Source organism: Numenius arquata, chromosome 7 (genome assembly GCF_964106895.1).
Source record: "Numenius arquata chromosome 7, bNumArq3.hap1.1, whole genome shotgun sequence".
Lineage (NCBI taxonomy): Eukaryota > Metazoa > Chordata > Aves > Charadriiformes > Scolopacidae > Numenius > Numenius arquata.
In genome coordinates, this window is record NC_133582.1 from 29,608,251 (window position 1) to 29,633,933 (window position 25,683).

General features: G+C 41.9%; 1 protein-coding gene across 1 annotated transcript in view; it reads left to right on the forward strand.

The window, feature by feature from the left end:
* The window catches only part of PCSK2 (proprotein convertase subtilisin/kexin type 2), a 104,751-nt gene that overhangs the window by 63,313 nt on the left and 15,755 nt on the right, over positions 1-25,683 (forward strand). The window contains exons 6-8 of the mRNA XM_074150234.1: positions 10,700-10,776; positions 17,628-17,716; positions 20,373-20,548. Of these exons, the coding sequence (XP_074006335.1) occupies positions 10,700-10,776; positions 17,628-17,716; positions 20,373-20,548 (342 nt within the window). The remainder of the gene's footprint in view (positions 1-10,699; positions 10,777-17,627; positions 17,717-20,372; positions 20,549-25,683) is intronic.

Genomic DNA, 25,683 nt, shown 5'->3' on the forward strand with positions numbered 1-25,683 from the left:
CTCTGAGGTCCAATGATGATTTTGGGAAGGAGAGTCTCAAACCCGCTATTAACTACTCAGCATGCAGCTGGTTTTAAAAGGAGTTTTGGACAAGCTCATAGGATCAACCAAACTTGCAGAAGAGGAGACTAGAGAGGCATGAGGAGTCTGCTTTCTTCTGTGAAACCATAATAGCATAAATACAGTAGGTAAAGTTGCAGATGACCTGCAATACATGAAATAGCTCTCCTTTACTGTGCCTGCAAATTAATTTGGTTCATTTGAAATTAATTCAGTTTTTTCTGTCCTGGCACTTCATTTTGGCGTGGTTGTTTGCTTTGCATTGTTGGATTTTAGTTGTATGAATTTATATTCTCCATATTAATATTTTACTTCTCAGTAGCTATGTAGGTGGTTAAGATATTTTTAAACACCTGCCCTATTTCAGATTGCTTTGATTTAAATATAATATTCTTCATTTCTGTTGCATTCCCAACAGAAGCAGTAAGCGTAATGAACATCTCTTACAAGGGAACAGGATAGCAGCACACAATGTCTGATAAAATGTTGGCCTTAGTCAAGTCACTATTACTTTTTCCATTAAGTTCAGAGCAATCAGAAATTTGGCAGATCATACAAATAACAGGTCTGTAATGTTTGTTCTACTGTGTATTCCTTTTTTTAATCATCGCAGTAAGAGGCATAGGCTTCCTAGCTTCAGCTGAGCAAGTGATGATACCAAGAGTTGTGGAAACATGACTGCCCAGGATAACATGTTTTACTGTAGAACAGGAGCTGGTGTTTGACGAAACTTTGGCCACTTTCAGTGCCATGTGGCAGCTGTTAGCTCAAGCTTAAATGGATGTGGAAGTGCATTGTAAGCTTTGATGTAGATTGGGGATCATTGGAAATGTTCCGCAGGTAGGATGTGGTCTAGATTTTATTAAAGAAGATTAATCTCTCTTTGAATATGTACAAAGGAGAGCAAAAGGACTGTGCTATGGTCAAGAATGTAAATAACTTCAATCTCAGCATATGTTTTTTGGAATTAGTTCTTGTGAGAAACTAAATCACTTTAGTTCAGTGGCTCAACTCAATTGCAGAATTAGTCAATGGTGGTAGTGCATCTGACATTGTGAATCTTTCAGTCAGCTAATGATGTCTAGGACATTTCTTAAATTTACGCATCTAGTAAATTACTGTGAAAACTTTAGCTATAATCGTATATACTAATCTTTAAGAGAAGAACTTGGAATGATCATGTACTATTTTAAAGCATAAACACTTGCAAAATGTAAATTTACATGAGAATGTCTGTTCTCAAGATCCTACTTTCTCTACCTGAAATTTTGGATTTAGCTGTCCATTGGTTTTGCTGATTCCACATGGAATAAACAATGAAATCTTTTTAATTAATGCAAAAGTATATAAATTGGTCCATTAAAATCCCTGAGAACCCAGCATGTCTTGACAGGTATTAGTCACATTATTAATACTCCCCTGGAATGCTCTCAAACTGTGCTAATGAGGTCAGCATGCAGCTGGAATAAAACAGAGTAGATCTTCAGGATCTTCTAACTCTAAGGCCTGTAAGTCAACCTGTGTTTGCTTTTTGTGACAAAAGAAATGTAGATAATAGTTTGCGTTGTGTTTTTTGTCTCTTCCCTGAAAGGTTCATCTGCTTTTGATTGACCTGCAATGTCACTTTCACGTGTCCATTCATCATCTTCCATCTTCGTGCGATTAGAGGAAACACCAGTTGAACAGTTGTTAATGGTTTCTTCTCTTGTTAGCTGAGAAACCTTTCAGAAGGAAAATACCCAACCACTTTTCTGTCTCATTTGTTCTTACTTTCAGTTCCTCTGTATCAGCAGTATAGCTCTCCCTGTTCTCCCCTCTCTATGACCACCACGGACCAGGTCTGTCTGTTGTAGCCAGCTCCCCAAACCATCTGAACCGCTTTGATTTCCCTCTCTGCAAAGCCACAGTTTGCCCATTTTGTAACAGGATTGGTGTAACCCATTAAAGTGGTCACCCTTAATATCCTGCCGTGTTTGCTTTATGAGTGCCATTATAACCGCATGCCCAGTATTCCTGCACTTTGCTGGAAGCATTGCTGGTAACTGGTGAGTTTTTAGCGACCCTGACTGCGGTCCCTTTGTGGTCACAGAGGGTGCTGTGGGTGCCAGTGCCTGCCAACCACCCACAGCAGCAGGGAAGTGTTTGCTTTCCCAGTGCAGGTGGGCACCTTTGCCTAGACCATGTCATGCTAAACAACTGGGTTCGAATGACTGCTGAGTTTGTACTGCAAACTCTAAGCTATAGATTTTCTTCCACTGATGGAAAAAACTCTCCCTTACCCAGCACTTAAGAGACCTTTATGGTGGATGTGATCTGAATCCTGCCTGCTGTGTTTGGTGGGAGAGCCCGTGGCAGATTTTGGTAGGCTTTGGGTCATGCCCTGTGAGAGGAGCAAGAGGACTTAGCTCCACGTCTCTTCCAGCTCGCCCCTCAAAGAGGCTGGACGTGCTGGCTGCCATCAAACCTCTGCAAACACAACCTTTACTGCAGCTCAGCACCCAACACATATTTGATGTACTGGCAAACTTGTAAGTTATTTCTTGCAGGAATATAACTAAAAATAATGGACCTGAACCTCATTTCTCTGCTGCCAGCTTTATACCTCTATTACTCTCTCAACTGCAGTAGGTCGCACTAATACATAACTGAAATTTCTCAAGGAGGGAAAAAATCCATGTATTGGAAAGGGAATGTGGGCCAGGTTTTTAATAAAATGGAACACTAAAGCTAGATGAAGTGTGCGTTCACAGTATTTTTCAGTAAAAGTTATTGCAATCTTTGTATTTGCTGTTATGATAAAGTAATCAGATGGCTGATATATCTGTAGACACTCAGCTGCCAGATTTTTTTTTTTTCCCCCCTGAATGAAAGAAATCAAGGAGTTCCTTTCATAGTCTGAAGATTTAAAGCCTTATGTTTGCCGCTTGCCTTGAATGTCTTTAACCAGTTGCTTAATTTATTTTTATTAATTCAATTTTCTTAGCAATGTGTCTCCCTATAAACATTCAGTACCCCTTCACTATGTTGCAGGTACATCTTAAAGATTCTTGTCCACCCTCTCTGAAAATGAAGGAATGTTTGGCTGAGCAGAAATAGGTTGTTGGTTTGTTTTTTTTTTTTTTTTTTTTTGTAAGTTTACTTGCTTTTGCCTGCAGAGCTCTGGCTCTAAGTAATTAAAAACTGGTGATGTGCTTCAGGTTTCCTCCACATCAACCTGAACATTGTGGAGCAGGCTAAGAATGCCAAGAGGTGAATTGTGAAGCAGCCTCTTTATTATAAGCACAAGTTCATTTGTCTGCTTGCTTTTTAATAAAGTCTCCTGCCTGCCTCAATTTCTTACACTTTTTCCTATGTGGGGTGAAGATGCAGGGGAGAGGAAATGGAGAGTATTTCAATAAGCTAGTTCTATTTATAAAAAATCTTCAGGAAAAAAAATTTTTAATTACCCACTTTTTGAAGTACCTGCCCAGTCTAGATTTTTCTCTTAGTCTCTGTGATTCTTTTTTTTCGGTCCTGTTTGACAGTATTCCTCTGAGCCAAGCATTAGCAAAGAGGTGCAGAGAGTTAGATGATCCTTAGCTGGATGCGTTTGGACTTTCATTTGGTTTACTCTACTGGGAAAACATTTGAAGGTCTTGGTACCTAAGAATGGAACTGGTAGTTTCATCTCTTCTCTGAAGCTTGACCAAGCTTGTGCTTAGATCTACCTGTGCGGTATAAATAACTGCTGTACTCCCCAAGTGCCTTATTCCCACGTGAGATGCTTTGTTTAGCTGCAGCCTTTCTTTTTGAAGATGCTTATGTGCCACCCGGCAGTGTAACTCATGGTGGTTTTCTGATTTTGTCTGCAGGGGAGATAGGAAAGAAATTAGTAAGAAAAAAGTAAAATTAGAGGTTGTGTGACATTGTAGCCCCAAGTGATACGTAGAAAAGATCATTAGTTACTTGACAAAGGAAACCTGCTTAATGTAGAAAAAGAACACAATGTAAGATGATGTTAGCGAAGCTATTTTTCTTCATAGCTGTTACTTCAAAAATATTGCTACCTTAATGAAGATAAATATAAATGTTAACATGAGACTCCATGGTTTTTTTGGCTATGTTTTTTATTTGTTTGTTTTTAAACCTAAGCGGTGAAAAAGTTTCAGCTGTGCAAAATAAGAAGTTGAATCAGAGGTGGGACGGTTCATACGTCTTCCTATAAATTCTAGTAACTGGATTATTAGGATTGTTACTGCTTGTTACTCAACTATTTTCACTGTTATAAATTAAGCGGTAGTCACTTGTTATTTAGAGTCAGTTTACCCTCTTTTGGCTGTAATTCCACTAGTTTAGCTTTTGACCTGATCCTAGATGCCTTATGAGTGTTAATGAAATTGAAGTAAGAGCTTTATCAGTGATAACTAGAAAATCAAATCACCACTTCAGCATGCTCTGTACTTGCTCGTTCTGTGGCCAGCCAGGGCCTTTAATGAATACCTGAAGCTGGGTTTATGGGGAAACAGGAGGGTTTATGGGGACCTCAAGTATCACTCGGGACCCAGCACACTTCTCTCGTTCATCTGTGTCAAATTAAGTATTATTCTGTGACAGTTTGGAAAAGGAGGATGGCAGAAAAGTGTGCTGCTATCTTATTCACTATTCGAGGTGTGGCTGAGTATTTTTACTTCTATGATGTACCTGTAAGAACTGGATAAAAAGCTTATGTATCTGGAGGGACGTGATGATATTCACCAGGAGGGACTTATGTCTCTAAGGAAAATTTTTCACAATGAGAACAATCAGCCATTGGAATAATCTCCCCAGGGAAGTGGTGGATTCCCCAACATTGGACACTTTGAAGGTTCAGCTGGACAGGGTGCTGGGACACTTTGAAGGTTCAGCTGGACAGGGTGCTGGGCCATCTCGTTTAAACTGTGCTTTTGCCAAGAAAGGTTGGACCAGATAGATGATGCTTGAGGCCCCTTCCAACCTGGTAGTCTGTGATTCTGTGATAGTCTTGGTGTTGACAAGGTCTCGAATGTAGCTCTGAATTTGCTGGATAGTAATATAGGACATGTAAATTAGTTCATGTAGAGGAAGACTTATTTAAGAAGTTGCAAGTTGTTTTTTTTTCATTTCCATTAAAAAAAAAAAAAAAAACAACACAAAACCAAACAACAAACCCAGAAACCAAAACAAAATGGACCAACGTGCTTCCCATGCAGAGAGGAGATGGGTTACTGTATGACTGCTGACTTTAAAAACAGTTTGTCATTAATGACCTTTAAGCCTTATAGCACCCCTCCTAGGCAAAATATCCTGTTGCCTCCTTTTTTTGTCTCCTGGTGAGCATATTCCATTCTCTTAAGCTTGTGTGTACAAAACTGAATTCCATTTTTCCACCGCATGACATTTGGTGTTATTTTAGTACATTTTCTCCAAGATGTTCTATGTTGTAATTTGAGCCCAGAGGTTTGCTCACTCTTTGGATCAGTAAAGAAATCAAACAAGCAAAAGCTATCTTTCTGCCTCAGATCTCTAAGGATTTGCAGTTGCCTGAAGAGGATAAGACCAGATGCCACCTGTGTTACAAATGTTTCTCTTCTCTTAAAGGATACAAATCTCTGGGCTAAATTCACCCGTGCTTTAACATCATGAATAGAGTCAGACTGTGATGAGCCAAGACGTGTCTTTAATTGTTTGTCTTCTGGACTAGCAGGTGAACACAGAGAAGTATATGTGAATTACTCTTCAGAGGCTTGTAAAGCCATATAAAAATTTACGGGCTTGCTGCATTATTCAAGGTACATAATTCTATTACAGATCTGAGCAACACATGGGACAATTGATTTATTCTTATGGTCATATTTTACAGAATGAATGTTTTACAAAGACTTTGCTGCATGTATTTTAAAAAGTACAGGGCAATTCTTTGGAAAATGCCAGCCTAAGCTTATGTTTTACGGAAAGCAGAATTTTATACACAGGGAAAAGTAATCTATTTGTGTCGTCATATACAGGCCATTACTTAGTAAATGATTGAAATAATCTTATCATCTGATCCAGTACTCTTCTGGTAGCATCTTATTTGGGGTAGAGGTGCAGGATGCTAGAAAGCAAAAATAGAGATAGGTCTAAAAATACAAGTCAGTTCATCTCTGTAGTATCAAAACAACCATTTTTATTATGTAAATAATAATTTATAAGTATGCATCATTGGTGACTGATAAACATCAGGTTCAAATTGCTTCGCAACAGTGAACTGGTTTTGATTGAACATGAAGGGTAGGATTCATCTCATCCTAACACTGTATGCCTGATGACTAGTCTTAAGTCTAGACCCTAATCTATGATCAGTGCCTAAAACTGGTGGGTAGTATTGTTCCTTGGAGAAAAAGACCAGGCAACTACCTTAGACCTTGAAAACTAAATATTAGACACTTCAAGTCTATGAGAAGTAACTGCCGATAGACTAGTTTTTTAAAAAAAACACCTTTAAATTAAAGTTTTAGGCATTAAAAAGGCATTAAAACTGGAAACCAAACCACCTCAATTGAAAAGCAGAATGTTTTAATTTCCGGTGTCCTGTTGCAGATCCTCATTTGCATGGGTTTTGGTTGCCACCTCCCGGGTTCCTACCCTGATTGCATAGTGATAAATCCCCTTTAGCTGCCCGCTGGGGAATCCAGCTGGGGGAGGAGACTGGCAGACCATAGATTTTAATATTCACTCCCCAAAACACAGTATGAAACATTTTTGCTGTCCACTGAAGCAGTTCCCTTTCTGGTCCGTTGTTGAAACTGATTTAATTTGTCACAGGTTTATGCTTTTTAAAAAATAATAATAATAATAATAATGGTTGAAGTTTAGATATTTGGGGATTTGATCTTTAAATTAGAAACTTGAAGCAGTCCATTTGTACTCGTCGCTGCTGTTCCATTATCTGTTCTACTGCTTCCATAGTGTGGGCGGAATATTCCTTCGTGAAGCTGAAGCTCGCTGTCTTTTCTCAAAGACCCTAATGAAGATAAATCGTACCGTCAGCAGTTGTTTTCTTTCCAAGAATTCTTCTTAATTTTGCACTTTGTGGATGGTTCCTGCTACGTTAAATATCTTTTTCCTCTGAATGCAGTGATCCAAAACCAAGCAAATAAGAGCTACCCAATTTGGAAGAGGGCTGCACGACTTTCTTTGTTTATAGCCTGCCTAAAGCAACCTTTCCATAATCTGACATTTGGGTATGTGGGACTTAGAGCAGAGCTGCAGTCTGCTGTAGGGGGGGCCCAATCATTCATGCTGGAATCCCTTTACCTGTCACTACTCCGGACACGAGTGGTACATCTGCACAGCTAGAAGGGCTTTTTCATCCATAATTCTCTGCACAAGGGAGTTCAAGAGTGGTTGATAGCTACCACGAGGTGCTTGCATGTCTGATGTTTTTCTGAAAAACCAAAAAATCAGCCTCTCCAGACCCCCTTTGAGTTTAAGGTCTGTGTAAGTAGGACTGCATTTCTTCCGGACAAGAAAAAACTCATCTGACCCACAACTGAGTTTAAATTCTCATCTGTACAATATTTTTAGAGTGAAAACATGGGTTCTGACTGAATAAAAATCTGGCTATATATTGAACTAATTATGTTTAATGCCAAGTTAGACCATACTTACATGAAAGAAAAGATCTGAAATCACTGGAACTAAGCTTAGTTATTTGCAGTCTGCATAGCGTCCGGGCCATGGCTAGTCCAAGGCAGCAGCATAAGAAAGTTTCTTTTATTTGTGATTGAACTGCATTTCTCTCCAAGGGTTGCCAAGCCTGGCATCTCTGACAGGGTTGGTTTTATCTCCTTACTAAATTACTCAAAGAGATTGATTGTTTGTATTTTTGACTTTGGATATGGTTTTCCAGCTTGTCCTGCTAGGAGTAGATACTGTGCTCGTTAATAAAGAACAGGACTGGATCCTGGATCTTCTTGCTGAGGATCCTGCTGCTGGCAGCAGCCAGTAGTGGATGCTTGGGCAGCAGTATGGTCACCAGGTCAGAGACTGTGTCGTATCTGCCTGATTATGTCCTCCCAGCTTCTAGCATTTATGGACTGGTGGAGAAGGAGGAAGCACAGCATCTAATATCCTTTCCAGATTCATCTTCCGTTAATTTGTCTAACCACTTTCGGGGTTCATTCAGGCTTTTAATCTCTGTATTGCTGGGGAGCAATGAATTTTATAACTGATTATGTGTTTTGTGGAAAAGTGCTGCTTCTTGTTTTCTGCTACTTCTGAATCTCCCCGCTGGTAATTTGTGTGGATTCCTACTAGTTCTTGTATGATGAGAAACAGTAAATAATAACTCCCTGTCCACCTTCTCTGTGCTATGCATGATTTATAGACCACTGTCAAATTCCCCTTCTTGCCCTGGATGAAAAGTCATATTCTGTTTACTCTTAGCTCATACAAATCTGTGCCATTCGAAGTGCTGTATAAGCAGTTGTGGTAATTAAAAGAGGTAAATTAAGCATACACCTGGGCACAGAGACTTAGAAGCACTGAGAATTTGTGGCTGTAGCTGAAATTATTGGAAGGCGTCTTCAGGCTGAAAATCAGGGCCTTAGTGTAGAGATATGGAGCAATCAATAAGGATACTCACAGGGGAATTCAGTTCTGAGCTGGAGAACAGCATCAAGCTGCTTGACAGGCATTCTGTAAATCTCTGCTCCAGTCAAATGCTGTGAAGTATTTATTGTCTGTGCTGAATATAAGCAACCAGGCTTTCTGAAATGATCACCCCAAAAAATCACTGTACACTAGAATCGTAGAATCATAGAACTGTCTAGGTTGGAAGGGACCTTTGAGATCATCTAGTCCAACCATCAACCTAAGTCTGACAAAAAAAACCATCACTAAACCATGTCACTAAGCACTGTATCAACCCGTCTTTTAAATACCAGCAGGGATGGTGCCTCGACCACCTCCCTGGGCAGCCCATTCCAATGCTTAATAACCCTTTCAGTGTAAAAATTTTTCCTAATATCCAATCTGAACCTCCCCTGGCGCAACTTGAGGCCATTTCCTCTTGTCCTATTGCCTGTGACTTGGGAGAAGAGACCTTTCAGGCAGTTGTAGAGAGTGATAAGGTCTCCCCTCAGCCTCCTTTTTCTCCAGGCTGACCAACCCCAGCTCCCTCAGCCTCTCCTCATAAGACTTATCCTCCAGACCCCTCACCAGCTTCGTTGCCCTTCTCTGGACCCGCTTCAGCACCTCAATGTCTTTTTTGCGGTAAGGGGCCCAAAAGTGGACACAGCACTCAAGGTGGGGCCTCACCAGTGCTGAGTACAGGGGGACAATCACCTCCCGAGTCCTACTTACCACACTGTTCCTGATACAGGCCAGGATGCTGTTGGCCTTCTTGGCCACCTGGGCACACTGCTGGCTCATGTTCAGCCAACTGTTGACCAACACCCCCAGGTCCTTTTCTGCCGGGCAGCTCCAGCCGCTCTTCCCCAAGCCTGTAGTGCTGCCTGGGGTTGTTGTGACCCGAGTAACTTGAAAGGTACTTAGTTTTACCCTCCAAGGATCAAGGACAATGTTGTCCCTGTTTCATTCTGGCGCAAGTGTTTGGGAGTTAGGGTTTTTGAATCCAAAACCCAAAGGCTTTGGTGCTGCCAATGGACTGTCTATTCCTGTACCCCAGGAACTGAGAATCTGCTGAAGGGGAATGTTTTTAGGAGCAAAGCTATTCATACACGAGTCTCAAATTATCTTCTATAGCATGCTCAGCCAAATCTTAAAAAGAATGCAAGTACACATTAATTAAGAATTAACATAATTCTGTTCCTTGAGTATGGTGTTTATTAAAATATAAACTCTGAACATACACTTGAGAGGAAGATTCTAAATATTTTTAAAAGCTTAATTTTCAGTCACCCTTTATTTATTTTTTCATTAAGAGAGAAGAAAAAAGATGGCACTTGACTTTCCAAAACTTTCCATTTGCTTCTCAGATACAGCATCAAAAAGTTGCTGAGTGTCCTTAACTCTGCTGATAGGGCAAAATTAGGAATGACGTGAAAAACGGAGACATGGGATGACATTTTCAAAAGCGCCTGAAAGCTGTGTTTGTCACGCTGTTCAGACAACTAGAGGACCAAGAAATGGAGTTTTCACATTTCAGTTTGGAGAAATTCACATTCTTAGGCGTTGAAATGCTTTTAGAAATCTGACTGTGTTAATACCACAAATATTTTCAAAAACAATTTTATGATGGAAGACCCAAGTATCTGGTCACTTCCACCACTGTTTGGAAAGTAGGATTTAACCTTTGCCCTGCCACACCAAGTAGTGTAGCACCTAAATACTCTTGTAAGTGTTGGTGAACAGTCCCTCCGTAGTACCCTGAGCTCTCACACCACCTCACAATTAGCCATCCTGTTTGAAAATAGTAATGGTCTGCAGGAGGCTTTGCGCTTCAGAAAGCATCTTTCCTCAGGCTTACAGGTGTGGGAGATGGCACAGCACAACAGGGACCAGTTTCCGTCCAGACGCATCTCAGAACAAAGAAGACGAAGTTTGCTAATGATTCTCAGCTCCCCCTTCAATTTGTGTTGCGCTTTGCCCTGCATCTCTGTTTTTCTACTGACTTACTGAACTATTTTGTGTTTTGCAGAATGCCAAAGCCAGCTATGACTTCAGCAGTAATGATCCTTACCCCTACCCCCGCTACACAGATGACTGGTTTAACAGGTAAATGGGTTTTAATCCACTTTGGCTTGCTTATGAAATTATAAATATTTGCTGGTATTTGTGGAATGTCTGTTTTCTGCTAAATTCAATGGTTGCCAGAACAGAAGCTGCGGTCTCGCTACCGCTTGAAAATTAGAGGTGACTTATGACATCATTTTTTGGGGTAACCTCTAAAATAGCACTGAACAACCATTATGGTTTATAAATGAAGTTGCTGCTTCAGAAGAGTATATATGTAAATTATTTGAATGGGTGACAGCCACATACCATTTTCTGTCAGCTCTCCTAGGATATTACGGTAACCTAAATCTGTATATGCTTAATACCGTTTTGACTGGTTTCCCATCTACTGTGTCTGAGGTACTATCACTGCTGGCTAATTTTAAAGGGCATAAGCTGGAGACAGGAAAAGGCTTTGGGGGGAAAAATGTCTTTTCATCTGATTGTAGACTGAGAAGGCAGCAAAACAGCATGGTGTAGATCGACCAGTTTAAAAACAACTACATCTTAAATAAGTTCTGAATCATCTGTTTTTTTCACCTTGATTTAAGGATGGTGTCCATGGGTAGCATTTCAGGATTGATTCTGGGGTATTTCTAGCTGCTGAAGGAATTAAAGTCCATGTACACTGACTGGGAACCTGTTCTGTTGTATGTATAAACCTGGAATCAACAGTGCAGCTGTGCTTGTTGGGATATTTCTAAGACATCATGATTGCCCAAGACCCACTCCTCCTTCAACATATTCTGAATGGCCCAAAAGAAAAGGCTTCAGATTTTAGGAAATGTGACCTTTTTTGTTTCCCCAAATTAATTTTTGGTTAGAATGGAACAGAAACATCCTAGCAAGATGTTAAGGTAGTCAAGGGTGCCGAGCCCAAGGCACACCCAGGAGGTGTGTTTACTCCTTGGCAATCTCAGCATCCAGCATCACTGGCTTTACAGTATATTCCTCAGAATCTCGGGCAAGTTCCGGCTTAGGTGTACAAAAATTGTTTCAGGATATTTTCAGTGAAATTTCCAAACGTCTTCTAGTTGTAAATGTAAGTGATGTCACCAACGTTTACAAAGCAGCAGCACTGAGGATTTGAAAACTTTCAAAGGTTTCAGGGCTCAGTCTTAGTGCTTATCAAAAAATATTTTAGGCTTTTTTGATGTGTGATCTCTAACTTAGTATGGGTGCATGGATGGCCTCTGAGTTTTGTATGGGTTTTTTGTTTTTATTTCTAAAGAGATCAATTTTAGCTCTGTCAGAATGATACAACAAAGATGTGGAGCAGCTGTGCTTCCAACTCAGACAGACTTTCTGGAATGGATCAAACAGATCTAGGAGCTGTGATGTCCTCCTTTGTAGTCCTGCCATTTTTCAGCCAAAGCAAGATGCCAATGAGATTTCTCCTTCATTTCAGGAAAGGACATCTGACACTTTTAAACTAGTATGAATCCAATTAGTGAATGGAAAGTCGGAGAAAGACTAGGGCTCTAATTTGTGAAGGTCTGCTGCCTTTCTCGCTTTATTTATGCAAAGGATCTTTGTAGGGGAAAGGTATCACTTAGCTCTGGAGCAGCACAGAGGAAAATTAAATTTAGCTTTAGTGGGTAATGGTAGCTTGTGTCAGAGTGGAACTTCATAAAACTAAGTGCGTTCTGCCAAGCCCCATTAACACTGATTGTTCTGCTATCAAGTATTTTATAGTGGGGCACAGTTTGCAGTCCTTATGTGTTCTGCAAGGTGGCCCTGGAAGCAGAGTTACCTCCTAAAGTCTCTTAAAAAGGGGCCTTGAGCATCCTGGATGGTGCAGGGCTTGTGATCTCTGGCCCCAGGTGCCTCTGAGTAACTTGAGGCACCCATGTGGAGAATCAAGGGTGGGCAGCATGGTCATCTGTGACCCGATCTGTAATTATTAAGAACAACGTGATGCTGGTTTTCAGAGAACTGCAGCACTTTCTTCTGTTTCTTTTCTTGAGAGGATGGGGAGCTCAAGTCAGGAGGAGAAAAGCAATGCAAAAGCTGCTTTGCTGATTTCCTTCATTATTCTTTCCAGAAAAGAACAGAAAGCATAGCATTCTTGGTCACAAACCTTGAGGTTTCTTTGGCGAGACAGGGAGTTTTCTGCCTTGCAAGGTAAATTACGGGAGCAACACTTTCAGTAAAGCATCCCTTTCCTGCCTGTACAATTCGAGAAGGCTTTAAGGTGCAAGATTTGATGTTTTCTCCAGGCTAAGATGCAAATCGACAGACCATATCCAGCTGTTCAGCAGTAGTTGTGACTCTCTTTCTCTGCGTATTTCTTTGCTATACTGTTAATCAAACTGATGTGCTCATACATAGCCTATTGTCATAACTTCTGACTCCTGAATTACTATTACTGGTAGGTTACAACTGTCTGTCTATGACAGTCTGTCCATCCATATGTGTAGCTGCGCAGGTGCATCTGGATTGAGAGTAGTTACACAGAAAAGCCATTCAGAGAAACCTGCAATAAAGGCTCCGTTTTGCTCAGTTTGCAGTCAGTGATGCATCTCCCATTGAATTTTTTGCATGCAGGAGGATCATACTCAAAATAGGATAGCGTAATATCCCTTTTTCCATAAAGAATACATTTCTATGTGAGCAATTCAAGTGATTTGTGGAACAAGAAGCAGAGGACTGTTTTTTAAAGAGATGAACCAAGGGGCTTTTGTGAGCTGCCAGCTGCATGTGCAGTGTCATTAGTCTTAAAGAAAAAAGGGAGAGGTTTTTGCATGGAGTATTTCATTAATCGCAGCTGCTCTGCTTGTAAGCACAGATTCTCCTTCCACTTTGTGCTTTTTAAGGCTGCTGGAAACACTTTGGCCTTACCATCTAACAGCCAGGGTGGGTTTTGGAAGGGGACAGTGTGGTGCCTCTGGCAGGGAATTTTAGTTGGGCAGTTGGGCTGCTGTTACAGGGAGAGGGACACACACAGCTAGGCAGCCAAGAGATTTATCCCTGTGCTTACCACACTGACTGCTAGACTGTGTTCAGACCCACAGCCAGGGGACCAAGCCAGGATAGGGGGTGCTGGGTGCAACATGGGGCAGGGCCGTGTTTGAGCCTGCAGAGCAGTGGGAGCAGTGAAGGAACCTGAACCAAGCCCTGTTCCCAAAAGCAGAGGCAGCTCTTTTTTTTTTTTTTTTTTTTTTTTAGGAACCACTTCGAGAACTTCCTGTGATTTCATTTATGGTTTTTTTTTAACGCCCACTACTCCTGAACTACATTAGGGACCTTGGCATGTACCATGTTGTGTGGTGTAGAGATACCCGTAGAAGTCAGAGATAGCATGGCCTTTCTGTACAGCACTGTGATTTCTTGTGAGCATGCAGAAGGCACATCTCGGGGCTCCCCATCTCAGAGCACTGAGATTACGAATTTCTGCCATGATATAAATAACCAATAATTACTTCCACTCCTGTAGCCTTTGTATTCTGTATATGCTCGCACCCAGATAGGAGTTAGCTGGGCAAAAATTATTCACTATTTTGGAAACCCATATTCTTTAGACTTAAAAATGTCCTTTACTTATTATGGATCCAAACAAAACAGCATTGAGTCAAGGAAAGAACTCCCCTTGGCTTGCAGACAGTGCTCATTAACAGTAAAAACACCTGCTCCCCTCCTCCTCATTGTTCAATCAATACAATGCAAACAACATACTAATTGAGAATGTGTTTAAACACATTTAGCAGCTCTTTTCTACCTGCAGTGTTAGGACACAAGAGTCAGGGAAGAGCCACAGCACTGCTTCTGGTTCTTGGCAGGTTTGGATGCAGGCAGAGTTCCCCAGAGCAGGGGAACGCTTTCCCTTAGGGAAACACTCGAATGCTTAGAAGCTGAAAATGTCATGTGAGTCAAAAGGGGGTGGCATTTGCCCCACAAATGTGTCCCTCTGAGCTTTGCATATTTAACTGCTGCCCAGTGCCAGCAACTAAGTGATGGAGATAGGCAGATCGTCCCAGCAATTGAGACTGCAGCTCTGCATAGCCCTTCCCTGCCAACAGCTGAAGTTAGGAAGGATGGATCCTGTCCTTTGCTGTCTGCAGAAGCATTTCAAAGCAGATGAAAAGGAATCATAGAATCATGGAATGGTTAGTTAGAAGACTAGAAGTAACCTTAAAGGTTACCTAGTTCCAACCCCCTGCCCTGGGCAGGGACACCTCCCACTAGACCAGGTTGATCAAAGCCCCATCCAGCCTGGCCTTAACACTTCCAGGGATGGGGCAGCCACGGCTTCTCTGGGCAACCTGGGTCAGTGTCTCACCACCCTCACAGCAAAGAATTTCTTCCTGGTATCTAATCTAAATCTCCCCTCTTTCAGTTTAAAACCATTACTCCTTGTCCTGTCGCTCCGCTCCCTGATCAGGAGTCCCTCCCCATCTCTCCTGTAGGCCCCTTTAGGTACTGGAAGGGGCTGTAAGGTCTCCCCAGAGCCTCTTCTTCTCCAGGCTGAACAAACCCAACTCTCTCAGCCTGTCCTCACAGCAGAGGGGCTCCAGCCCTCTGAGCATCTTTGTGGCCCTCCTCTGGACCCACTCCAACAGGTCCATGTCCTTCCTGTGCTGAGGACTCCAGAGCTGGACACAGTATGTGTTATTTAAACCAGCTGAAGACAAAACTGACTTTCAGTTGGATCACTCTCTCCCACCTAGGTTCTCATGAGTGTTCATGCAAAATGTTTGCATTTATATAATGTTTATGGATAACTTGCTCTGCATTCTAATACATAGTTTACTTTTGAAGTAACTTTTTCATAGGTGGAAATATTCTTAATTGTTTTCTTTCCCCTTATTTTAAACATTGAAATAATAGTGAAGAGGTGAATGCTGGAGAGAAAAGTTGTGATTCATGCCCATAACATGGGTCGCTTCATAGAAACCACAGCGGATTTATCAATGATACATGAACAGCAAATGGGGCTAAATTGGAAAAGTTTGCTGTTTGCCATTAATAATTCAACCAAATGCATTTGCACTAACTCACATATGATTTTTTTTTCTCGGGTCAGCAGCAGAGTGTCTAAACCCTGAGCTGCTGGAACAGGTCTGCTTGCAGTTTCCATCATGTGGGCTGGCGCCCTGGGAGGGTGAGGTGGGGGAGAGGATCTTCGGATAAAACCAGAAAGGTCCTAATACTTTTTTCCCCTCTGAGAGAAAGAGCTCACCTGGCAGTGTCTCTGATTTTTTGTGCCCCAGCATCAGTCAAGACAATTTTTTAACAAAGCCATTTATTCTGCTCTGTGGCTTGTAGCTATCCCACAGGTGACTAGATAATGAATGCCTAGCAACAGTATATTTTTTTTCATAGTTCCTTGAACAAGGGCATGAGGGAAAATCTGCTGGATTGTTGAAAGAAATTTCTCCAGCAGCTGAGTAGGAAATCTGTATTGCTCTCTGCCCACTTTGTAAAAGGAACTTGCATGAGATCTTCATGATCAAGACACTGTGTAGATTCAAGGCCAGAGTCAAGGCCAGTCATTTTCTTTTGTGGAGCTGCCTTTAAAAATATGTTCTCCCAAGTACAGCAGGAAGAAGAATGCGTTGCTTCCCACCCCTTTATTAATGTTGCACTCACCTTTGCCAGAGGTGCTTAAAGGGGGAGAGCGAGAGAAAAAAGATGATTAAAACAAACCAATTCTGCTGCCTCCCAGGATGGTTCGTCTGGGACTTTGTATAGCCTTTATAATACAGCACTGCTAATTGCACAGATCCTTAGCGTGCTGTAGGAGCAATGCCAGTTTTAACGCACAGAATGGATTGATGTGAGCAATAGGATGGATTCATATTGATTCAACATCTTAAATGTAAAGAAACCTGACAGCAGCACAGGTTTCATGAGTTTCTCTGCTGCTGTGCTATTTTTTAAAAACTGGATTATCCTGCCCATATTTGTCGTCTATGTGGTTTAATTTCTGTGATGAATTAGGAGAAAGGAAAATGTAATCTGCCTTCCTGCAGGTCTGCCTCAGGACCACTGCCAGTTAAAGGCTCTCTGTTAAGAGCTGTAAAGCACTTCAGAGATGCCAAGTGTTCTTGAAATGCCATGTGTCAGCCCGAACCCAGACCTCTCTGTCAGAGCAGAGACGTTTCCCACTTGAGCAAAAAGCTGCAGCTCTGTAAGCTGACAGCTGGAGCACCTTGTCAGCTCTCCTGGGAATTAGGCACTGGGGGAGAGGGGTGCACGTGCCTTGGGTCTGGCCAGCTTTGGGACTAGCTGGCCAGGCCACAGCTCTGCTGCCGAGGAGTTCAGTGACCTCTGTGGCTCCCTTCTGCCGCTCCAGCTTGATACTGCACCCACCTCTTCCCATAGCATTTCTTTTGTGGGCAGGAATACGCTCCTGATATGTGTTTTAACAGCAAAAAGGCAACCAGCCTTTGTTCTGTGGAGTTCAAAATAATGGGTGTCGCACTGTCAAGTTACAAAATTCAAGGAGTTAATATTGATTTTATTTTTATTGATATTTATTGATCTTATTTTTTTTATACTGGTCTGTGAAGGGCCTGTTTCTACTGGCTAATAGTTGGTAACAAGGCAGAACCTGTGTGACAGTTAAAAGGTGTGAATAACTTTACAACTAAATGAAGCTAAGTATGCATGTTAACTTTAGCACAAGCATCGCCTGTACTGCAGAGGGGAAGTTGATTATCTCCTGCTTCAGGAAGGAATGAGCTCATCCAGATACCCAGGTCCTGCACTCAACACTTTGCCGTGGAACAGTTTTCCTCCGAAGGGCTGGGAGCCGATTGTGGAGCCAATCCAAGATCACGGTGATCCAGCTCAATTGAGCACACACATTCGCTGGGGTTCACACGGTGTCTCTGTCTTCCCTTTTGCAGCCATGGGACAAGGTGTGCAGGAGAGGTGTCTGCTGCTGCCAACAACAACATATGCGGCGTGGGAGTTGCCTACAACTCCAAGGTGGCAGGTACGGTTATCAGTTTGAGGTATAAATGGTCCTTACGTGACTGTGCCTCAGGCAGAGCTTCTGCAGAGACAGGGAGCATTGCCCAGGACAGGACGGTGGGTTGGCACTGGGCCATGTGTTTATTACTTTTTACAGTAGCCGGGGAGAGGAATTTCTCCATGGCTTTGCCTTTTCAATTGAGGGCCTTATATAGCCTCTTTAGTAACATAGCAGAGGAACAGCTCGTCTGCTTCTTATGCCAATTCTTTTTTGTATACTGATTTTCAATGCTTCTTCCCTGCATTGTAGAATCATTTGTGACAAATCTCATTTTGGAGGAGGTAAAATATAAATTCCTGCTGCACTTAGAAAACTGCCCTTGAAAAGGCAAATCCTGTGCTACTCTTGCTCTTTAGGCTCTCACAGGGCAGGCCCTGCAGTGCTGTAAATCTCTGCAGTCACTGGTTTCCTCTATTTTAACAAGCAATGCAGAGTGGTAGAAGCAGATGCACAGAATGAAGTGGGTGGTGCCTAGCACCCAGCATTCACACCACAGGCGTACTGGGTGTTTTTACTTCTAACTAGCCCTCACTGCACTGGTAGGGTGAATACAGGGATTGGAGTGAGTTAGGTGCTTGGACAGCATATGTCAGCTTAGTTTAATCTAAAGAAATCCAGTTTCCCCCCCTCTAAGACTATTCCATGATGAGAACCAAGGCCCAGCAAGCAGAGATAGATGATGATGAATTTCATTTCATTCCCCAGTCCACACTAAAACTTCAGTGTGGATGCACCCACTGCTTCCTGGGAGTGGTTGACAGAGTGTGTGCACGGGCAGCTCTGCTCTGCTTGGCCAGTCCCTGTTTCACCGCAGTGTCAGGAGAGTCTGGAGAAGGCTACGTTTCACCTATCGACTCTTTGATCGAGAGCTGAGTCTCTGCTATAGAAGGGCACCAAGCAATGTGTGCTAAGCCGTTACCCCAAGAGATATCATTGAGAGTTAGTAACTGGCCAGGCAGCTCTAGTGCATGTCCCCTTTCTTCAGTAATAGTAGTGTCCCCTCCAGAGATGGGACATTACTTATTTTCATTCTGGCAATAACTTCTTTTAGAGGTGTGTGAATTGAGGCATGGGATTTTGGGCGGACCTTATCTTTATCATTAGTATAACTCTACAACTTCAAGCATATTGCTTAAAAATCAAGAGGTGAAGGTCTTTTCTGATGACCAAAAGCCTACAAATAATCTTCTATGCTTGTCCACTTAGTAGCAAAACCCCCACAATTTTGAGAAGTGCCAGCCTTTCCTGCCTGAGGACAGCGTGCACCTGTAGCACCACCCTGTGGTCAGTGGGAACGTGGAATTCATTAGAGCTGAGATTCTGCTGCTGATATAATTCAAGGTCCATGTGTGCAGGTGGAACTGGAGTTGGTAGCCAAGGATCTGGGGCATTGTGTGTTTTGCTTCTTGTACCTCTTTTTTTTTGGCCCTAAAGTCAAACCAGATGGCTTGGCTCTGCCTGTTGTTCCCCCACCTCCCTGAGGTCAATAATTAATTCTGTGATTTCAGTGCAGATCTGCATTTTACAAGAAGAGATTTCTCACTTGTTGAGTTTGACTTCATAATTTGTAGCTTGAATTAGCAGGTCAGGAATATCCAGCCTTGGTCTGGTTTCTGTTTGAAGTTTATACTACTTTTTCCAGCCTTGCATTTGGCACGTGGATTTTGTATTGAATAAATTAGGGTATTTGTTGCCATTACACTGTTTGGCTCTGTGGTATTGATTTCTGTCCCATCTGTGTCCTAAAACTGTTGGGAAAAACTGAACTTCGACTCAAGGCTACGGATGGCAGTTGGAACGTGTCCCTGGTTACTCAGGTCTCACCCAAAGGCCACGGAGACGTTGGCTGTCGGTGAAACTGTCCTATGTATGGGGCAGGATGGATGTGAGGGCTTGCACTGCTCTCTTTGTCACACTCTGACTTGCTTAGGGCCAACACTTTGAGGTTTTATTGAGTTGGCATGTCCTAGGGTTGTGTTGTTTAAGCTCTAACTTGTTTTCCATTACAGCATGGGTTAAAGGAAGCAGGTTTTAGTTTGCTTTTTTCTCCAAATACTGGCCATATTTTGCTACTGTGATTGCATGTTGACACAATGATATTTTTCCAGGAAATTGTTGTGTAGTGTGTTTCCCCTCTCTGATTAAATTCTGGAGAAGAACCAAAATAAACAGAAAAATTACTTGAAAAACTAATGAAGTGTCAACGCATCACTGAATATAAATTAGAGTTGGGGGGGCCTTAATCCTTTTCCCTAGTTGTTACGAAATATTATTTTAAGTACTATTAGTATTATTTAAATGCTGAGATTGCTGAATACTACTGTTTTAAAAGTATTTTCAAATAGTAGATGAAAAAATACTCTGTAATTAGAAAACTAACCATAAAGTGCTTTCTCCTTCTGCGCCACGCTGCATTGCTGTCGCTGGGTGTTTAAGTGCTGCCATCCTGCTGGGTCAGCGCACCCTGGTGAGGTGTGAACGGCGAGTGTGGAATTACTGAGTGGGTGATACTGGTGATGAATTAAAATACCTGGGACTGGGGGACTTCTCCAGGTGCTGACATTTCATCTTGTGCTGGGTAATGTATAATCCATGTTTATGTTGATTAAATCTACAGGTATTCGAATGCTCGACCAGCCATTTATGACAGACATTATTGAGGCTTCCTCTATCAGTCATATGCCTCAAGTAATAGATATATATAGTGCCAGCTGGGGACCAACTGATAATGGAAAGACTGTGGATGGACCTAGAGAACTAACACTGCAAGCGATGGCAGATGGTGTGAACAAGGTAAGTCTTATTTAATAATCTGTGTACTGGGGCAGAATGGTACGTGTGCACTCACTGAAGCCAATGACTTGGGAATACATGGTCCTCTCATAGATGTTGCAGAACACAATGCAGTTGTGTATGCTATCCCAACTTTCAGCATATTTCAAGGTCCGCTGATGTTCTTTCAGCAATATTGTGGCATTTGTTTTACTGTATAGTCTCAGGATCCTGTGCTCTCTTGCACAGGAACTGTGTTTATCTCTAGTCAGCTCACGTATGGTTTTCATATGCCATCACAGTGAAAATGGAAGAGCCTGATCCTGTAAATATTCCCCAGGTTGAAGCACGCCAGCTGCACTACTGACATCACATTGTCTGTTTAGGTGTGCTACCAGTCTAATTACTGTTTTGTATTTGTAGTGTCTTTCAGGTCACTCATATATTCTCATTATTATAGATGTGATTGAACCACAGCTGTTCAGATATCCATCGGATAATATTATTCCTCAGTAGCAGGAGCCTCCTTGTTTATTCTCACCTTTCCACCTCCTTCTAGGAACAATCTGTGGTCTTTGTTAAAGACACTCAGTATCATCCTGGAATCTGTTAAACTCTATTAGAAGGTTGGGTAAAACATGTGCCACATGTCAACCCCCCCAAAAAACACATATCAAAACAAACAAACAGCCCTTGCATGGCTTGTTCTTCTCTTCGGTATCATGCAGCCAGGACAACCACAGCTGCTCCTGGTGCTGTAAGGAATGAGCCTTCTCCCCTTGGTTGATCATAGATGGGTTTCCATAATGAAAAGATCTGAAATTCCGCAGCACATCTGGGGTGCTTCTGTGTGGGAGCTCCACAATTACTCATTTTTCCATCCAAATTATTTTTTCCTCTTACTTGTGCCAGTTTCTCCCACTCTTCATCACCACCTCGTTGTAAGCAGCACATTCAGTTTACCATGTTTTGTGATATGTTAATTAAATCTACTGCTGTGGTAGGTAGTGAAGCATCTAAAGCTTTCTCAAATCCTGAGCCTCAAATGTTTTGCCTCTAACAAATGAATTATAGTCACCTTCATGCTCTGGCCCATAAAACTAGTGGTGTACTGCAATAACGCAGGAAGACTTTGTCACAAATTTCTCCCAAGTCTGCTCAGTTTTGTGGTATAAACTTTACAAACCTCTGACGAGCTCAAGGTCGCTGTGAAGCCATCTTATAAAACCTGTGTTTCTTCTCATGACTGTCTTTCATTTATCTAGTTTCTGTAAAGATCCTCTTAAATACTCCTGTCTTGGGGACAATCTTTCTTAGGTATGTGACACAGTTGATGTATTTTTAGGATAACCTTGATGTCTTATAGTTAGTGGATAATTGATCTTCCTTCCACTAATGTTGCTTGGAACAGAGATAAACTCTGAAGATAGAAGAATTTTTGTTAGTCTTCTCCCATGCAGAACTTATCTAAACGTAGCAGAAGAGGCACTAATAACCCTGGCAGGGGAATGCAAACTAAATTAGAGGTATTTTACCCTCTCAAGAGAAGCAGATTATAATTTGTAGTCGTGGGGTTTTTTGCAGTTTGGTATATAAAAGATCTTTCAATAACTTGCTGCTGTATCACCATATGCTTCTCTCTGAATGTCAGGTATAGGAGAAGGAATTTTTTTCTTCTATTTTATTGTCTTGTCTGGTCAAAGTCTCATATTTGGGAGTGTTGGGCATATTACTTTTTTAATTCCGTCTCGTCAAAAGTGTCTGTAATTCTCTTCAAGAAATAATTTGCATTATTAAGGTCAGAAGGGGCCCTGGGATCTCTGGGGTTGAATGGTTATGAAGGAGAGAGAAAGGTGATGCTGAGCTGCTCTCTGGGAAGGGTTGCTCTCATGTCTTATCAGAAAGTATAAAATGAACAGGAGAGCCTCAGGAAACCAGGTCTGTCAAACAGCCATTGCAGAATTAGAGAGCAGAAGGAATAATACTGGATTCTATTTGAGAAAGATATCGTCCAGGGACAATTACACTTAATTTTATAGTAGCAGTATCCCAGCTATCTCCTGGCAATAGATGCAGCAAAGAGACAGCTCCACCCCAAATAACTTCCTTTGTGTTGCAGTTATAGCTTTATTTACCCTTATCTTGCTCATTACGTTTCCTGTCATAGAAGGGGGGTTTTGGGTATGGTTTGTTCTGATTTCTTTTCATGGAAAGACATATTTTCTAAAGGTATTTCAATGTGTCAGTGGATGCTGTGTGCTCTCCACCGTGCTTTGAAAAACCCACTGCAGACTTTCCTGCATGTAAATGAAGACCAACCAGCCTTTGATATAATACCCTTTTACCTAGTTTAGGTCTATAATATATGCATCAAATTCTCTATTGACTGTACAAATGTAAATCTCATTTAGGATCATTTTTCAGAATAAAACCCCCTCTTATTAAAGAGAAAAGTATCTTTTATAAACCGAGAGACAAATAAATGTAGTAATTCTTTTTCTCAGTCTAGAGCCGATTCTCACCAGAGTGATGGTTCATGAATTAGTGATGAAGCTGAAATATTGGCAGGGAGGAGGCAACATGCTGAGAATAAAAATGTGTTATTAAACTAAAAGCAATACTTTCAAATGTCATAGAAGGAAATGTAAGATCTCTTGCACAGAGCAAGATTAATATCCTTGCTTCTAATGCAATAAACTAAAAATAAATAAGTGGGAGTGATACGAAATGCAGTTAACTGAGTTGACAAACAAACATTTACCTTGTTGTTGCCACACTTGGGAACCCGACTCAAGGAGAAACTCACAAGAATTTCATCCTTCCCCCAAATTCCATTCCGCTCTCCTTTTGAAGTCTTCCTTCCAGAGCTGCTGGGATGCCGGGTGACTAGCACCTGATACTGATAAGATGATGCTGACTGCAGAAACTGTGAGACTTCTTGTTTGTATGTCTGTTTTCATGACTTGAAGCTGTGCTGCCATAACCAGGTGGGCTAAGCCTGTCTTCGTACCTCTCCTCTACCATTTTGCATTCCTGGCATTTGTTAAACTAATTCTTACCTTTTGTCTTATTCATACCATCACTCAGTCTGCTCTTGTAAATAGCACAAATAAAGGCAGCACTAAAGTAGCTTAATTAAGGACAGTAGAATCTGTCTATCACCTTGGCAGCTCCTTTAGGGGCTCTTCTACTAACTGCTTTTCTAAGGCTGAACACAAAGGGATGGCTTGTGCATGAACTAGGTACCAGTGTGATACATGTTATCAAAAGGTATTGGGAAGGGGACTCTGGCTGCTTTTTGTTATTAAGCCACGATCTCACTCTTTTTTTAGTGCGATCTGCTCTTCGCTGTGTTATCTCATGACTTTTGTTCAGGGGCAGTAGTCAGCAGCGTGACTGGGTCACTGAACACAGGTAGTTGCACTGCAAAGATAAATGAGCTGGCAGCTGAACTAGCAGAAAATTGAGAATGGGGATTGAAAGTGTTTCATTTGCCCAACTACTTGTGGACGTTTGTGCATTTACTACCACTGGTTTGACACAGACACTGGTTTGACTGGTTTGACATCTTACCTAATGCAAATCCCAGCTGCTAGAAAACACGTTTGGGATGTAATTGGAAAGGACTTAATACAACTTCTAGTTACTAAAGACTAGGTTGAAACTTGTGAGTATCCAGTACCTGGCTAGTGAGGAGGTCTTGCACTCGCCCTTGGCTGTGAGGCATCTGATGCTGGCTGCCAGCTGTAGCAGGAGACGGTGCCAGACTGTGCCCGGGTCAGAGATCCATTAGGGTAGTCCACAACTGGTGGACTACCTTTAAGGTAAATGCTGTTCTGTCTGGTGAAAGAGAGATCCAGGGAATGCGCTCTGTCACACTTACTCTTTCTTTGAACATGCTTGTCAGGAGCAAAAAAAGGGTATTGTCAATGAGATTTTATTATATGGCCTCTAAGACTCCATTTGAGCCACATCTATGATCAGCAGCAAGTGATGGGGTCTAGGGAGAAAAAGTATATGTTTCTTTACAGTCTCAGTAAATCACCAACCTAACATTGTTCTGGGCTGTCTGTGGATCTCAGCCCCGCACCAAGACCAGGGTGCTCGTATGCTCGGTTTCATCGTTCCTAATCACTCCATGCCACGTATTTGCAGATGTGCTTGTTTGAGCTATGGAGAGATTTTACTGCAGGTGCAGAAATACAAACTAAAATTCAGAGCAGAGCAAGAAACTAGGATGATGGACTTAGGAACAAGCAGCCCGGCAGCGTTGAGCACAGTGAACATCTCTCATCTGATGGAGCAATACTTTCATTTGAGAGAAGGAGGGAGTGAGCTGGTAGTAGTGTTTTTGTATAGTATGGCTGGACAAAGCAATGCTGTGTGATTTACATATCCCTTGTCTGCCCTGTGCTTACACACTCTGGGGGCTAGAGAGCTTGGAGGGGGAGGTAGGGACGGTAGATGGGATTCCTGTGACAACACAACTCTCCTAAATATAGACCTTTTGTTCTGGTACCTTGCATCCAGAATTGTACCAGCAGTTATCTCAAAGAGGAAGAGGTAACTGGCCCAAGAACTAATTCCACACATGTTTTATGGTACATCCGCTCTTTAATGCAACATCCAGTAAATGTTTCTTACTTGCCGTTTTAGGAGTCCAGTTCTTTCCAGCTTCAGCTATTGGAATTTAAGGCAGTAAAAAGAAGTAATCAAGCTAAGCTGGTCTCTATGTATTGCATTTTTATGATGTAGGCTTTTATATTAGTAGGTTGTGAGAAGTTGCTCGTGGACTGAATTAATTTCTTGAGACTTCGCCTGCTCAGCCAGAATATATAGGACATGATCCATTTGCGCTTGTGCTGGTGAAAATGTTATTGCTGCCATATTATGGTTCTACCTAAGAAAATGCTGCACAAGCTACAAATTGCCAGGGGAGCAGTATTAAGAATTTATAGTCTCATCATGGCTCTGTAATTGGGCTCACCAATGAAAGAAGAAAGGACGGTGCTAAAAATGAAAGGAAATATTTCTCCTTTGCCTCTCTCCAAGGCCACAGACATTGTGCTACCGTTCTTTGAAATATGCTGAAGATAGCACATTAATAAAGTACGTGCTGTTAGATACTTCTACCGTTTTATTTGCTCGACAGCCAA